The 17,796-nt window shown below is 37.9% G+C and overlaps 1 protein-coding gene across 1 annotated transcript in view; it reads right to left on the bottom strand.

Moving 5' to 3' along the window:
* Positions 1-762: 762 nt before the first annotated feature.
* ARHGAP5 (Rho GTPase activating protein 5) overlaps positions 763-17,796 on the bottom strand; it is a 28,445-nt gene continuing 11,411 nt past the window's right edge. The window contains exons 3-7 of the mRNA XM_056852256.1: positions 13,201-13,348; positions 6,615-6,692; positions 4,101-4,232; positions 3,101-3,206; positions 763-1,473 (exon numbers count right to left, since the gene is read on the bottom strand). Coding sequence (XP_056708234.1) covers positions 1,143-1,473; positions 3,101-3,206; positions 4,101-4,232; positions 6,615-6,692; positions 13,201-13,348 — 795 coding nt within the window. The 3' untranslated portion in view covers positions 763-1,142. The remainder of the gene's footprint in view (positions 1,474-3,100; positions 3,207-4,100; positions 4,233-6,614; positions 6,693-13,200; positions 13,349-17,796) is intronic.

Here is a 17,796-nt window from a genome sequence, read left to right on the forward strand (position 1 = left end):
GAACTTTAAAATGGTGCAAACAGCCATTTTGAATTTTTAGTACAACAGATCACATTAAAAACATGAATACAAGGTCATTTTATATACATTAAGATGCTCAGTACCCAAAGTATTTATTGCTATATAGTAGCAATTTTTTTATACCTTTAACGGGTCACAGAAAAATAGATAGTGTATATGTTAATTTTAAGACCTAGATTGTTTGGTTTAGAGAGTTTACACTACAACAAATTTTGCATTTATGTATGAAAAGTTATAAACATATGAAAATGTCAAACTTCTTTCTATATACTAGATGAATTTCCCTGTGGGAAAAATTAAAATATCTAAAATATATTACATTAAGTTTACAAGATCAGTGATCTTTTAAACATGCAACTGTGTACAGAATTAACAGTATTATAAAGTGTTTCATTCATTAACGTAAAAGGGAAAAGTAGGTAACAGCAACATTTTTGCACAACGGTTAACCTCACTTTTACAATAAGCATGTCCTTGGTATTGTGCTGTAAGAAAAAATTACTAACCCTTTAAACACAAATATCCACAGGTTTCTTTAAAGGAAATGGAAGGTGTATTTCTAGAAGTGCAGTTTCTGTTCTCTCTGAAAAGAAGCATACTGTAGCATAAGTAGCTTGGGGATTTTACAAATAAAATACAGCTGTGTTTTAGCTGTTCACGGCAATTGGATAAATGGGAATGGAGTTGTCAGAAAAAAAGAACATTAAACAACAAAAACAGCCTTAAAGCAGGCTGTAAGCATTGAATGTTCCATAAATGATTTATTAATCATTACATTTCTATAGAAAATTTTTATTCACAATATATTGTGACAAAATTGTCACAGTAATGATAGTGATTGCAATAAACGTTCATGCAACAGCAGCTTTGCATTTTAGTTATTTTTGTTTAAAAAATTAAACCTCTTCAGTCATGCTAATCACATAATTTTGACCTGCTTGTTTATGAACAAGGTGTACAGTATGCCTACAACAAATATTTCCCAGTTTGGATCCAAATACTTCCATAAATATGAAAGCAGTTTTTCTATCTTCAGTACATGCATCTCTAAGTTTTCCTTTTCTTTCTATCCAATTTGAGGCTGACTGCAACCATCTTCTATTTACTGTAAGCTGTTATATTTAAATAATGCCAAGAGGATCTGCTTGCAACTGTGGTTGTATTAGCTGAGGTTGTAGAGGTGGTGGTAATTGTAGTGGTATGATTGGATCCACCATTTGCACTGGGTTAGAAGGTGGAGGCTGGTATGCCACACTGTCAGAAGTTTCTAAAATGTCTCCATTGTAAAAGAAAAACTGGCACTGTTGAATGAATGTTTCTATTACTGACTGGAGAATCTTGGTGGTTGAGAGGAACTCCCTGTTTTCAAAGTCAGGTCTCATCAAAGTTGGCCAGAAGCAGATAGATAAGTTGTCTGCAGTCATAAAATTGGTTCTGTTTTGCTGGCTAACCCTAAAATAAAATGAAGACATTCAAGTGTTAGATAAATAAAATTTAAGGAAATGGAAACACAATACATTTGAATGTATTCCACGTATCCTTATGAAACACCTTCTAAATTAGCAAACTTGATAATTTGACCCAATTATACATCCTAACAGTAACAACTATTGAAGCACTTACTACAGTGAGAAATTAAGGTGAGGGATCCACCCTGCACTGCGTATATTGGACATCATGATTCAGAGACAGGGTTTAGTTCAGCAAAACAGGTAACAGGGCTGAACTATGGCAACATTTATAAATATCTATGCTTCGAAGAACACCAAAAACAAGAACTACAATCTCCCGAACAATCCAACAAGAAAAATGTGTGCTTCTAAGAATTCAGAGAAATTCCCACATCCAAAATGTGTAAGCAGTAGCCAAAGGATAAGGTAGTGTTATGATAACCTTTATTATGATGAAAAGGCAGATAATAAGCACTGGATAAATTAAGAAGCTATTAACTAGTTTAAACATACATTTTATATCTGGTTGCTCTTAACAATAGTGGCAACTACTCTGCCTTTCTCCAACTGAATTATGAAATGGCATACTGTTAGAGATTATACACACTGCAATGAGAAAGCACAATGCTTCAACTAATGCAACTAAACTCTCTCTCTGTAGAAGCATGTTACCTTTTAATGAATCATACAATTGTTTTAATATGAACAGCAGCTGTTGCTTTTAGTCAAGAGCACTAGCTAGACCTAAACTAGTATGAAAAGGAAATTGTGACCTTCCACATCTCTCCAGCTCCATCTGCAATGATTCAACAGAGTACTGTTAGCAGGCAGAAAGTCCCAGGTTCAATCCCTGGCATCTCCAGTTAAAAGGACCAGGCAGTAGGTGACATGAAAGACCTTGACCTAAGACCCTGGAGAGTTGCTGCCAGTCTGAGTAGATAATACTGATCTTGATGGACCAATAGTTTGATTTAGTATCAGCCAGCACAAGGAGAATATTTCTGTTGCTATCACATTAAAACCAAGTTTTTCAAAATGCATGAGAGCATCAACGTATCTAATTCTCAACATGACACCATCTGTAGATACTTATATCTGGAGACTGGAGCCATGGACATACAAGACAAATCTTTCTATAAACCTAATAAAAGCCCCAGGTTTGCAGAACAATCTGAAAACTTTAAAAAAATACAGTGAAGCTGAAGACAAGAATGCAGACAACGTCAGGTGGACTGGTGGGTGGGAAGGAGAGAAAGAAGCAGGGAAAGGGGAGAGACTATGGGGATTTTTAGGGAAAGGAAAGAGGGGATAGCGGGGGAAGAGAAAAGGAGATTTCCCTCCTCAAAAGTCCTTGGAGGCCTCTCATTAGTTTTACCTACACTACACATCGGTACATATCCACATGAATCAAGTCATGCTAGACTCTGATAACATGGTACTGGAGTGCACAAATAATGCTTTCAAACTGTATGTTATCAGTCCCCAACAGTATCTGTGTTATACATGGGGTGGAGAGAAGTGATCTTCACACATCACAAGAACCAGCAGTTTAAGCATAAAAGCATATTCATAATTCACACACATGATAATTTAGTTCATTTATATCCAAACTGATACTTGAGAAATACCTGTTCAGATGAGTTATTACATATTTGAAGACATCATAGTTCACTGGGTGAAAGTTTTTCACAATATCTTTTAACTCATAGAGCCGTTCTGTCTTATCAAGAATTTCTGTAGAAATAAAAATTATTCTATTAATTCTGAAAAAGCCTTTAAAGATGAACAATTTTACTAACCCTATGCAGAGGGAAGAAGAAGACAGACCATCAAGTGCAATTTTACTTTCTGATACATTAGAGAATAAGATGACTTTTCAGAACTTGGAATTTAGGGAAAAAATCCAGGTTTGAAAACAGCCCCCCAATTATGAAGCACAAAGTTGGATCTCACTAAAAAGAACTACACACAATGGCAGAAGTATTTTCTTCAAGGGCATGCATTAATTTTTGTGTCAATGGCAAAAAGCTTCATATTGCCTTCAGGAGAGAGCTCTGTTTTTTGGTTCCAAACAACTAGGAATCCTATGTATCCTGAAGTTTCCTGAAGTGAAGCAACTACGTTTATACAAATGGAACAGTTATGGAATAGCCAATGAACTCAAGCTTAAAGGGAATCAAAGTTCATCGTATCACTCTGTTATCTGAACAGGTTTACTAATATTGGGACAGCAATGAAGAATATGCATTTTATTTTTAAAAGCCATTTAGTAGCCTAATTCTTTTACAGTGGTATGTTTAATGCAGACCAACAGGTGTTTGACGAGCACTATTTGATGTGTTATAGTGGTGTGTTTAATGCTTCAGGTGAAAATCTCACATGGTTGGCTATAAACTTCACAGGTGGAACTCTACTGCATCAACATGGTTTTCCTACCTCCTGTTTCCTACTACAAGCACATTTACTAGCAAGTCAGGAGACTGTGAGGAACTGCATGGGCTGCAGATGGAGAAAGCACAATTCGTGAAGACCTTTGCATCCAAACCCACAGCTCTTTCATTAAAATCCTTTTTTCCATACACATTCTTAAAAATTATCTACAGCAAATAATTCATAAGAGATACTTACTTGATGCATCAACTAATTCTGGATGTAGAGAATATGGAATTAAAGGATCTGGAAGATCTGCAAAGAAAGCTTTAAGGGCTCCTGCCACAGCATTTACGGTCACATCCATAGATTCCAAACTGATACTATGATCTATAAGACAATATTAAACAATTAGTTAATAAGACAGTATGACAGTAGAAATTAAGAATATGTACCAACTGAAATAAAAACACTATCCATTTAATTTAAAAACCAACAAAACAATATGCTATAATAGCCATCTGCTGTAAAGAATACTATAAGCAATGATCAGTTATCAGTTTTATTTAAAAAATCAGATACTACAGCAATGACTGAATACCATGCATGGTTTTTAATTCAGTTTAAAAAATCAATATAATGTCACAGAAAATTAGGCTGTTTTCACACAATGACCACTTGGGGCACCTTTTGAGGAGGAAAGGGAGGATAAATTTTTTAATTAATGCACAATTAGAGGTGGGGGGTGAAACTGTTAAACTCAGGAATAAATGTATTATTAATGGAGTATGAACACCTAAGTACCTTCTAATGTAAACCATGTGCAAGCAAACAATAGTGCTTGGCAAGAAAAAACATGGAGATTGGCAACACTGGATAGTTCATGGCAATTTTTCCCCTTAATACTTAAAAGCAAATAGTTAACAGCAATGTAATGATGCAGAAGAGCAAGGTAGGCATTCCAAACAGCTCCATAATATATAAAGCACCAATTTTCTCTGTGGCTCAGAAGTCACTCCCTTCCCCTCTATACAACATGCGCCTTTGTACTGCTACAAAATATAATTTTCAAAATGTAATATCACAATATATTTTATAATACCAGGCCACTGTGCTTGCCAGAAGACAAAAGATAATACTTAGAATATTCAGACATGTGTAACTAAACTAAGAACCTCTATATCTAAACCATGAGTAGCCATTCTACAGTTCTAGAAATTTTGAAGTCATTTAAAAATCAAAATTTAAGAAAATATAAACACAATAATTAGTTGTGAAATAATCCATCCAGCGAGAATCTTGGTTTGTCCATGCTTCTGCCTTTCATGGGGGTAAGAGGACAATCTCTTCTCTGATGACATTATGAGTTTTAAAGGAATTAACTGGCAATAAGAACTCACAATGGTTCCATGCACTTCAGAACCATAGCCAGAAAAGAACCCCTGCCGTCTCTCACCTTGTATGTTCAAGGTGGGGACAAAAGCTGGAACTGTGGGTAGAAGCCATAGGAAACTGTAACACCGCGCCACATAGAAAAGCAGTTGTTTAGATGCTGGGACACTGGCTGAATTTCAGAAGATCTGCTGGTTTGGTTGGGGGAGGGAGAAGATGTACCTGCCTACTTGTGAATGTGCCTGTTCTTGTGCTGGAACCCTCATATGAAATCACAGGTTAGGCAAATATGTAGGCAAAATACAGAAGTTTGGGAGGGGTGAAATTACGAAGGATTTTCCCAAGGCTCCCTTGTCATGCAAGAAGGAATAATGGGAAATGAAGAGAGAGAAAAGATGACAGCAATCCTGTACGTTCTGAGCAATCCTGTACCTTCTGATCTAAAGAAATGAACAGTGGTCAGCTTCAGGCTTGGCCCTAACACAGGTGCTTGCCAATTACAAGATATATTCAGCACTTACAACTGTATTTATGAACTCTTCAAATCTAGATGCTATTTATCAACTTTTTGACAGATTGACAGTTAATAAGGCCCTTGCACCCAACCATCTTAGAAGCACTGTAGACACACAGGTGCATCCAGTACCTGAGAACCTACAATGGCCTTCAGGACATAGAAGGTGGCCTACCCATCATAATGGAAATTCAAAACGGGGACAAACTAGTGGTTGGGCTTCTTTTGTAGCCTCGTGGGTCTTGGACTACAGTGTCTACTGATGTCATCACAATGGATCAGAGCCAACATGCCACATTCAATGTCAATCTAGACCCCAGATTAAGTTCCCAGATGTATGACAGGATGTCAGGGAAGTTAATTTGATTACTCTAACAGATTTAAATAGAATTGTGATTACATGGGTATGATCAAAAACCCTTACCATCAATACATTTTGAAGTCAGGCATCAATAATTCTGAAGGTAGAAAAACGGGAAATGTTCTGAGGTATTGGATTAAAAATTAAATCCTTAGTGGTTTTTAAAAATTAATTCTGTTACTCTGGTCAGTCTTTATCAGACTGTGATCTGAGTGGGTTTACTATTTTCTAATTTACAAAATGCTATCTTTCTAAACATCTGAGGATATTGCAAACTCTACTATGTCAGAGGTAAGTCCTGATTCATTATCCTACCTACAGGGACCTGACCATCAAGTTTTTATTAGAAACAGCCATGTCAATGATATGGATGCATGTTAAAAGTTCTCCATCTACAATTATTTCTCAGATAAAAGCTATTTTAGGGTTTTAAATGAAGCATACAATATTCCATACAAAGCAGTTAATCAGATCCACTTGTATTTGACATTAAGTAATCCATTACCTTGATCAAACTGCTTCTGAATGTTGTCTTGATCAGTTTTATTTCCACTAACACGATAGAGACCTTCAGTACATAAACCTTTAGGAAAAGAAAGCAGTTTCCAAATGATTTTTATATACTATCATAAGGCTCTAAATTTGTGCTAAATTTGTTCCATAAAGCAGTATTCATATTAAGGTGTTTAACACTACACTATTGATTTCTACAGTAAATATAGTTGTTTTATTGTTAGAAGAGAGTATAAACACAAGAATTCCTACAAGGAAGCAAATCTCAGTACAGTTGACTTCTAAGTAAATATGGTGTAACAATAATTAACTTCTCATTATGAATTCTGATCTCTGTTAAAATAAATGTACTAAGCTAGTTATACAATTCAAATTTTCTGTTGTGATCACAAAAAGAAAACATATATAAATCCATATTAGGTCACATTACATATAAAATCCAGTGCTAATGATTGTGTATGTCTAATTCCAATAACATTTCCATTTACCCCACATTCTTATAAGACTCCTGAAAGAGTAATGAACTCAGAAAGTTTTACAAACTATACAAATTCAACATGCCACTTAAAGCCAGAACATAGCATTCTAATCACAGTGGATTTGATTTAAATCATGATTTAAATCTCAGACAGTAAGACTAGATTTAAAACATGGTTTTCTACACTCTTTTACGGCCTGCTGCCATTATAGGTTTTCTCCTCTGGGGAGAGAATAATATGATAAACCTAAGGCTATACACACAAAGATGCAAAGACTTGTAGAATATTCTGCTTAAAAGGTTTAACTTTCATTTTTACTGCTTGCCCCTCCCTCCTCACACTTAGCTCCTTGTGCAGATCTATTCCACTCCAAACAAACTTCAGTTCATTGAACTTCTTGAAGTTTAGCATTTAAGGGACAAAGGGTTGAATCTGTGCACATAGATTTGCAAAGGAACAATGGGATAAAGTTCTTTTTCTCAACTCTGTATGCGTATTTTATAACATTTTTGCTGTGAAGAAGAGGTATATTATCTCTGCAGACACAAATTCATAGTTTTGAGAACTGCAAAACCAAGCATCTGTGATAATACCTTCTAGATAGAAAAACTGCCCAAAATAGTCTTACAGAAACCTCTGGAACAGCATGACATTGTGAATGGATTAATGGAATTCATTTATTTAAAAAAACTGGGAACTGCATGAATATACAACCTCATGCTACATAATTAAAAACAATCTGTTACATCAACTGAAAACTGTCATATTTCCCACATTCCAGGGCTGAATCAATCAGGAACATGGTGGAAGTCAGAAACAAAACTAAGTCACAATACGTCTAATGTTCCACTGTTCCCTTTAGAAGCATCCATGCACAATCCTAATTTTTCAAAAGCACAATATTCTCAAAAGCATTACCTTGAAGAGCTATTTCACATACTCTCTGACGAGAAATAAAATTACTGTTACTGGTAATACAGGTTAGAATCTTAAACTGATTTTTAGAAGAATTGTGCTTTAGATCACTTTGATAACTACATTAACTAATGTACTGTAGTCATTCAGAGCTTACTTTTCAAAGTTTTGCAATGGTGCGGACTACAATTTATTTATGAACATCTCACACAGTTATTCTATTGGCTCGTTTGGAAAAATGAAACTAGCATGAAAAAGCCCTGTTCATTCACACAACCCATGCAAATCCACTGTGCGTGAAAAATTCATTACTGATGCATGAAAAATTAAAAGTATATTTGAAACATGCATTTATTAGCCCTTCACGTAGGCCCAACTTGAATCCTTGTTGCAACTTGTCAGCAATACAGAAAATCACTTGACCAAGTGTCAATTCTGCTGCCAAAGAACATTAATGCCTTTAATTTATCCTCTAGTCCCCAGAGAGTTAGCGACAGTTATTAGAAATACTTAGCATAGTACTAGAGAAACTAATTTTTCCCTGAGCAATACTGAATGCCTGAGATCTGCTTTGTATTTATACATATGAGTCAACAGCACAGTGGCTCTAAGTAGGCAATTCTGAGGCCACAACCACGGTTCAATTCCAAATTAAAACCTGATTCTATACACAGCAGTATACCCATTAGAATATGGCTCTGCAATGGCCCAGAATAGAGATGTAAAGGGACAGGGTGAAAACCAGAAAATCATATTGCCTCTCTCCAGCCTTTCCCTCCAGTTTTTCCAACTGAAAAAATACCTACAAAATTATTTTCCCCCAAACGAGTTAAATGATTTATAAGACACAGTTCTATTCACTGAAAATGTGCAGGATGAATCTTTATGCAAAACAACTGATAGCATAGAGAATAATGATTATTGTATAAACTTCTGATATATACCATATATTTTCAAAGATACTGTATATATACATACAAATAATTATTATGCTATAATGTAAGAAGAGCCCTGGTCCATCTAGTCCAGCATCATGCCTCACACAGTGGGTAACCAGTTATTCTGGAGGACCAACAGGGCATAGAGGCAGAGGCAAAAATAAGATACACAGGAAAAGGCAGCATAAAGTGGGTATATTTCCATAATTCAATAAATATCCCAAAAAATATAATATTACAAGCAGGGGATCCACAAGGACTAGCAAGGGGGTATCTCATTTAACGTCCCCCACTATTTCCTCTTTCCCTTCCCTGGCAGCCCACAAAGCTTCTCGCCTTTCTCTGCTTCCTTCTCTCCTTCCCACCTAGAAGCCAACTTACCTTTATCTGCCCCACCATCTTCAGCTTTCCCACCTTCCCTCTCCCTGGCAGCCTCTTCCTGGACAAACTGTGTGGTGTTCTGGCCGCCAGCCAGACCAGGTCCATTTGCTAGTGGCGAACCATTAAGGACTTGCAGAGGAAACCTTTCCCCTATATCCCCCACCCCACACCAGTTCCTCTTTTCATCCTCCTGGCAGCCCCCATATCTTAACCATCTCTGAGCCTCTCCTTTTATCTTTCCCTCTTCTTCCCTATATCCATTATTTACTTCATTTATACCATACCCCACATTTCTTCACAATGGGAACCCAACATTCTCCTCTCTTCCATTTTATCTTCAAAACAACACTGTGAAGTAGTTTAAGGTGAGAATGTGTCAGTGGCCCAAAGACACAAAGCGTTCATGTTAAAGTGGGGATTTGAACTTGGGTCTTCCAGGTCTTAGTCATCCTTTTATTGGCATACAAACACACTTCAAAAGGTCAGACCTTAGTCTGAAATTCTAACCACTACACAATACTGGCTTTCATGGGCTGGCTGCTGTTGAATAATAACAACCAGCTAGATCTGGTTGAGTCAGGGCAATTCACATGGTATCAAGTCATTTGGTGCTTGCTGCCAGGCATGGCCATAATTAGTCCTCCCTCAAAGGCCAAAAGAGCCCTGGAATAAACCCTGCTCTTCCCCCTGCCTCTTACTGATAGAAACCAAGACCTGAAGGCTGGCAATTCCCAGCCCAACTCCCAAGTAGCTGCTGAGGTCATTCGTTTTTTATAGTTACAGCTACTGTTTCTATTTGTTTGGGGTTGTTTAGCCCCCAGTGTATTTTATCTTATGGATTTCAGATTTTTTGTGGAAACTTGGGACTTTTTCAGGTTTGTAGGAAGATCTATTTTTCCTGTTCCTGTTTCAGTCTCTAAATTTAAGTATCCACAGATTTGGCCATGTTGAGAATTAGATATATTTATATGCTAAGTAAAAATGATGCATGTTTAATGCAGTAAGCATTTTACATTTCTGGCCTGGAAAAAATAACTTGATTGTTTAAATCATATGTTCTCATGGCTGGTGATGGGATGAACCTGTCGTTTGTACTTGATAAATAATCAGGGATTTTTCATTAATTAGTTTAATTTGTAACTAATTCAGACTCATTTGGAGTCTTAATTAACTACAAACAGACCTGGCACCTTAATGACACTGTGAAAGCATCAGGGCCTTGAGGCCTCAGAGCTTAGGAAATAGCCTCTATATGCGCCAAGAAATAGTAGAAGCTGCTGCAGCTAAAACTATCTAGGCCAGCAGTCTGAGGCTTCCGCCTCAGTGAGTAACTCCAGCTTTGGTCTGAGATGCCTCAGAAAGTGAGAATTATATTAACATGACACCATGAAATGGACACATGCTTAGTAACATCTCAAGCTTTAGTGCAATTTATCATATGAGCAATGGATTAGGTTCTCTTTTTGTGTAACCTGCTAGTAGCTTAATGTCCTTACCAGCCCTGTGGAGCTCTAGGGAGAAAGATGGTGGGGACAACTTACTTCCAAGCTTCTCTAGGCTTTTGAATGCCAATGATATCAAGCCCAAGCCCTCTTTCAAATGTATAGGGACCACTCTGCACACCAAACTCAGATAAACCAGATCTGATCTAAAACAGACCTGGAACACATGGACACAAAATCTGATACAAGTACTAGTGCCATCTAAAGACAGTATTGTCTGTTCCTTTGAAACATTAGAGTAGGTCAACTACACTTCTGAGACGACATAACTTTTAATGATCCTATCAACCTCTGCCTTTCAAATTTATTTAGTTAGTTAGTTTTATACGCCACCCTCACTCTCTGACCGAGGCCAGGCTCAGGGCAGGTCACATTACAGTAGTCATACAATAATTATAAATACAATAAAACATTGTAAAATCACAAAGTAAGATAAAAACAATAATTTCCAGCCCCATTAATATTCATAAATAACAATATAAAGTCTATAAGATTAACAAAGAGTAGCGCTCATTTTGGAGGAACAGGGCTGCAGCAGGCCTGTGGACAGGCAGAGCCACAACAATTAATAGCAATCCAAAACAGAAGGTGGGGGAGAGAAATGGGGAGGTCAGTGCAGATGGAAAACTGAGGCCATCCTAACTGAAGGCCTGGTGGAACAGTTCTGTTTTGCGGGCTCTGCAGAAAGCTCCAAGGTCCCGCAGGACCCTGATCTCACCAGGCCTGGCCATGGTTGAGGACAGTCTAATGCTCTTTGGGCTGGGGACCATCAAGAGATTGCTATTTGTCGAACATAATGTTCTCTGGAGGGTGTACGAAGGTCCCAGACCACGTACTTACTACTTATGTATTGTACAGGTCAGAGAATCTGGGTTTGTCTCTGGAGAGAACACACTGGGACAATTTGTAATGAATGAAAGGAAACCAGAGCTATAACATTAATCTAGGCATATCAAAACGCTAGGGAAAAAAATTACATTGTGGTTTGATATTTGACTTTTCTTGGCAATTTTTGTAGAAATGCTGAACACTTTGCATCTTCACTTCAAAAACTCAATCAAAAATTAGTGCAATTTACACCTTTTGTTCTAAGAATGGATGTGTATGTAAAGTGCTGTCAAGTCTCAGCCAACTTATGGCAACCCCATAAGTTGGCAAATGATTAAGTTGAGGTGGCTTAATTCTATCATCAGCTAAATTGCCAATTATATTTGATTTAAAATTAACATAAAGTGATGATTACTCAAGTTGAAGATGTAACTGTACACGATATGTAAATTCACCAAAAGTAACAGTATCTTAAGTGGAAGTACTTTGGATCACTAATGCTCTCTTGTTCTTTTTCAATTACCTACACATTTCAAAACTTCTCAAAAATGTGAGTTTAAATGAATGAGAATTTCTTTATTTCAAGAGTCAAATATTCTCTTTTCTATTTAATATGAAAGGCTGGTTCATAAGATATGTATATGAAAATAGGTGCAGCCAACTATCTATTGCATTTTATCCTGACCTTACCCAAGCAGTTCAATTCTGCCTTCATTACTCTAAAGTATTTTAGTGTGAGAAAAAGCGACTAGCCCAAGGTCACTCAGTGCTACTTGGTCACTCAGTGAGCTACTGAGTTTCGCCATGTCCTAGTCCCGTGTTGGCGAACCTATGGCACACGTGCCAAGACCAGCACACTGAGCCCTCTCTGTGGGCACGCGCGGGGGCAGCTGGGGCTTTGAAGGGAGCTCGGAGCCTTCCCTGGACTCCCCACCGCCTGGCTTTGAAGGGCAGGCAGCGCGGAGCCCTTCAAAGCCGCCGCCCCCCTTGCCGAGCTGGGAGGAAACCTCAGTATTCAGGTTAAATTGCCGTGGTGGCACTTTGCAATAAATAAGTGGGTTTTGGGTTGCAGTTTGGGCACTCGGTCTCTAAAAGGTTCACCATCACTGTCCTAGTCCAACACTGCAACACATTGGCTATAATGAGGAACCATAACTAGGACGGCAACAAACGAGGGAAGAGTAGACAACAGGGAAATTACATAGATACCAAACAGTATATATCTGAATAAAAGAAATCTGCTGCCTATAAAGCTCCATATCCCAGTTTCCTGACAGGATTTCTCAAGTGCAAATAAAGCAGCAAGTGGGTGCTTGCATTTAAACAAAGTGAAACATTCCAGTCTTTCACAGAAATAAGATCATTTAAATGGATTTCTTTTTTGGCAAGTGTCTGAAAGCAAGCAGATTTCAGCACTCATCTTAATCTGGTAGTTCTGTATTAAAGTACACTGTAAAGTTATACATGAAAAATGCAGGACCAACTAGCCATCAAGAAAGAAGTCAAACGTTGTTGAAGTTCAACATGTTTCCTACCTGTATTTTCAATGAACTCCACACACTTCTCAACAAAGAGTGGTATAGGCTTTTCAGGTGTAACCAAATCCTGCAGGGGCATCCCAAAGTAATTACTCTCCCAATTTCTACGAGTTGGTGGATTGAATGTCTTAGTTTTCTTTTTTTGCTACGACAAAACAGCCAAGAATGTCAGTATGCAACGTGCAATTGAAAACACCAAAAGAAAATCCTTTATATATTTTAATTAAATGTAGTGTAGCTTCCTCACCAAGGAAGGTACAGTAGCATGGACGCAGTCTAAACTACTTTTTCATTTTTGTTTCACTTCCAAAATTGTACACAGTAGTGGGTTGGATCCAGTGATCCATTGGGTATTCCCTGCTCTAACCCCTCCTACCCTGGCAGGAGTGTGTTATTTCTCCCTCTTCCAGCCCACATGGTTATTATTCCACATGGGTCACACAATACCAAGAACAAACTTTCCTGGGTTTGGAAATGGATGCTGTGGCGGGCGGCCCCATTGCCACAAAGGAAATAAAAATGCAACAGAATATTTAAACTGTTGCAATTATTTTAAAATAACTGCTATAGCATTTTCTGGTGTACACAATTACTGACGGTATTTGTTATACTTTTCTCTAACAAAACCACACTGTAGATTATTATTATATTTTAGTCACTAGGCCATCCAGTACAATTGGACTATGCTGGTTCTTAAACATACCTCTTTATTGTCGAAGGCTTTCACGGTCAGAGTTCATTGGTTCTCGTAGGTTATCCGGGCTGTGTAACCGTGGTCTTGGAATTTTCTTTCCTGACGTTTCGCCAGCAGCTGTGGCTGGCATCTTCAGAGGAGTAACACTGAAGGACAGTGTCTCTCAGTGTCAAGTGTGTAGGAAGAGTAATATATAGTCAGAAAGGGGTTGGGTTTGAGCTGAATCATTGTCCTGCAAAAAGTAACAAAGGTAATGTGCTAACCATTGTCCTGTAAGTATCAAGATAATGTGCTAATGAGGGTGTGGTATGTTAATATGGAACCTTAGAGACTTCGAGAGTTTAAGAATGAATAAGGCTTGGCTTCCTGTCTTAAAAACCTCCAGACTAACAAAGACTACAGTCAACAACGGCCATGCAGATTAGCTTTGGATTTCACACATTAACAGATCACTTCATGATACAATGGTTCCATATTAACATACCACACCCTCATTAGCACATTATCTTGATACTTACAGGACAATGGTTAGCACATTACCTTTGTTACTTTTTGCAGGACAATGATTCAGCTCAAACCCAACCCCTTTCTGACTATATATTACTCTTCCTACACACTTGACACTGAGAGACACTGTCCTTCAGTGTTACTCCTCTGAAGATGCCAGCCACAGCTGCTGGCGAAACGTCAGGAAAGAAAATATCAAGACCACGGTTACACAGCTCGGATAACCTACGAGAACCAATACCTCTTTATTGACTATATTTGTACACTGCAGTCTTGAAATTATTGTAAATGCCCTTATTTGAATTAGTGTGCAATTCAAAGACGGAGAGCATACAAAAGTAACTTGCATTTCACTCCATCAAAAGGTTCCTAATGTTCAAAAATAGACCACTATAAGCAGAGACATACAAAACACTTGTGGGGATACGGATAGGAGTTTCCAGTGGGAAGGTGGGGAAAGGAGAAAACTGCAGCAGAGGTATCACCATATTCTCCTCCAGACTGCCTCTGCCTTCTCCCCCAGGATGGGAGCATTAACATAGCTCGAGAAAGAAGGAAGGCATTGCTCCCTTGTTGACTGCCTGTCTGGCTTATCTCCTTCACTTTCCCCCACAACAACAGTACCATCATCTATCTCCTCCAACTACTACCCTCTTTACCTGCCCACCCACAACCTTGTCCTTCCTGGCTGAGGTAGGTTAGGCTGAGAATGTTTAACTTTCCCAAGGTCACCCAGTGAGCTTCCGCAGCAGACTGGTGATTCAAACCTAGTCTTTCAGATCCTAGGTTTAAACTAACCACTACACCACACTGGCTTTCACTGGGTAGCTGCTGTTGAAAAGTAGCAAACAGCCAGCTCTGGGCGAGTCATGTTCTAGCAAATCTCCATGTGTGTTTGGTTGCCTGGTCTTGCCCCAGTAAGTCTTCCCTCAAAGGCCCAAACAACCTTGGAAAAGGTCCTGCCTCACCCCCTTGCCAAAACCAAACCTGGAAGGTTGGCAATACTATTGCGGGTGCTTAGCTGCAGCCACTGAGGAAACTTGTTTCTTAAAGCTACAGGTTACTTCTATTTACATGGTTTTAACTCCCCCATGTTTTGTTTTGTTTTTAGATTTCAGATTTTTCTGAAAACTTGGTATTAAGACATATTTCATCTGTTATAAGAACTGTGCAAACCAGAAGTCAGAAATATGTTAACATGGCAAGGTATCTCAATATAACTAGATCATGCTTCAAAAAAAAATCAGCCTCACCATTTATGTTATCTCCTGGTCAAACACAGAGGCCATAACTCAGTGATAGAGTATGTGCTCAGCACACAGAAAGTTTCAGGTTCAGTCCCTGACATTTTCAAGTAAAGGATCTCAAACAGCAGTTAAGTAACTTTTCTCCTGTTACCAGTTTAACTAAATGTTCAGCTACTACCTAGCAACAACAATAATTTCGAGCAAAAATCTGAACACCTCTTAATAAAGAGGCAAAGATGAATTCTTAAAAAATGTGTCCTTACTTCATCTCTAATTCTCACTGATACATAAAACTTGAAAAATACAAAACTTCTTTGAGAAGCTGCAGAGTATGTATTGCATCATATAAAGCAAATTTTAAAAGAAATTTTAACCCACACAATCTCTTACCTGATTATATAGCATAAATTAGAGAATAAGAAACAAATCTAAACAAAAAATTACCCCAATGTCATTAGTATCTGTTGGAAATAATGCTGCGGGTTTTTCAGAAAAAAATGAATGCCCAGTGCCTTAAATAGAATGTGATTGATCTAGCATACTTATTTTAACTTGTATTTATTGAAACTAAAATTTTAAAAGTATCCCATGCTAATCATTATGTACCAATAGCAGCTTGAACGGAAATAGGTATGTTTTAGAAAATATAAATCAAATAATACCAGAATGCAGGGTCATCTGCTGAAGCTGGAGGATGAGATTCAAAACAGATACAAAGAAGTATTTCTTCCCACAACACAGTTAAATTGTGGAACTCCCTGCCCCAGGATGTGGTGATGGCTGCCAACTTGGAAGGCTTTAAGAAGGGAGTGGACATGTTCATGGAGGATAAGGCTATCCATGGCTACTAGTCAAAATGAATACTAGTCATGATGCATACCTATTCTCTTTAGCATCAGAGGAGCATGCCTATTACATTAGGTGCTGTGGAACACAGGCAGGATGCTGCTGCAGTCGTCTTGTTTGTGGGCTTCCTACAGTGGTTGGCCACTGTGTGAACAGACTGCTGGACTTGATGAGGCTTGGCCTGATCCAGCACAGCTTTTCTTATTTTCTCAAGTGTTATAGTCAAACAATTCAAAGCTTTCTGTGGAAATTATTTTTATTGGACTTGTACAAACTTATAGACCACGGGTTGAATCCCATGGAATATTGGATCCCAAGAACCAGCATGGAATATTTCCATGGGTGCAACAGTCCATGCACAAGAGGAAGCACTAAAATTATTCCTCGCTGTCAGCTTGCACAAAGTGCCCTCAGTCTTTTCCACAAAAAATACACAGCACAACGTTTTTAAATTAGTCACAAAATCAAAGAAAATCTTGTCAAACATCTGTTAAATTCCCATTGCTTCATATGCATAGTTACTTCATCATAAATCATATTAAAGTGCAATGCATTGCTGCAGCCGTTGCACTACTGTTTGTACAAGTGGAACTGGGCTAAGTACATTTTCCCTTCCTCACACCATGCTGAATCCAAACATACATATCCTATAATTCCTTTACATTGTTTAAATTTAAGAAAACCAACAAAAGCCACTGAAAACCTTTGAGACAATAATTTTACCACCCAAGGAACTATGGATATGCTGTAGACATAGCTGTCCACTCATCTATTTCAACAGAATTTAACACAAAGGTCCACAAAGGTCACAAGTTTATAAACAGAATAGGGGAACAATGTCTGAGGGTGAATCACCAAAAATGATACCACCACATCTGGAAAGGGTAGGTCTGTCCATGGAAAATCACTCACTGGATACAACTCAATAGCATACAGTAACATAAAAATTCTGAAGGAATCCATCTCCTAATTTTTACATTGTAAGTATTTGATTCAGAGAAAAATAGTATTTAAATTGTTAATGTCTTCACTTACGCTTGAACCACATAGCTATTTTTATAACAGAAATAAAGTACCTGAAGACAAATCATGCATTAAATCATGAACCTCCTCATGCATTGTTTAAAACTGACCCTCATCAGCTGTGAATTCAACACCAAGAGAATCCAAAATAATTCTCTCTTGCTGTAGTGGTTCCACCTCAGCAAAAAGAGCAACAGTTTTCAGTGTCCCCTTTGTCACTAGTTACCATTCTGAATAATAGCTGAAATACACATATGCAGCAAACAAGAACTATAG

This window comes from Euleptes europaea, chromosome 6 (assembly GCF_029931775.1).
Source record: "Euleptes europaea isolate rEulEur1 chromosome 6, rEulEur1.hap1, whole genome shotgun sequence".
In the NCBI taxonomy this organism is placed as follows: domain Eukaryota; kingdom Metazoa; phylum Chordata; class Lepidosauria; order Squamata; family Sphaerodactylidae; genus Euleptes; species Euleptes europaea.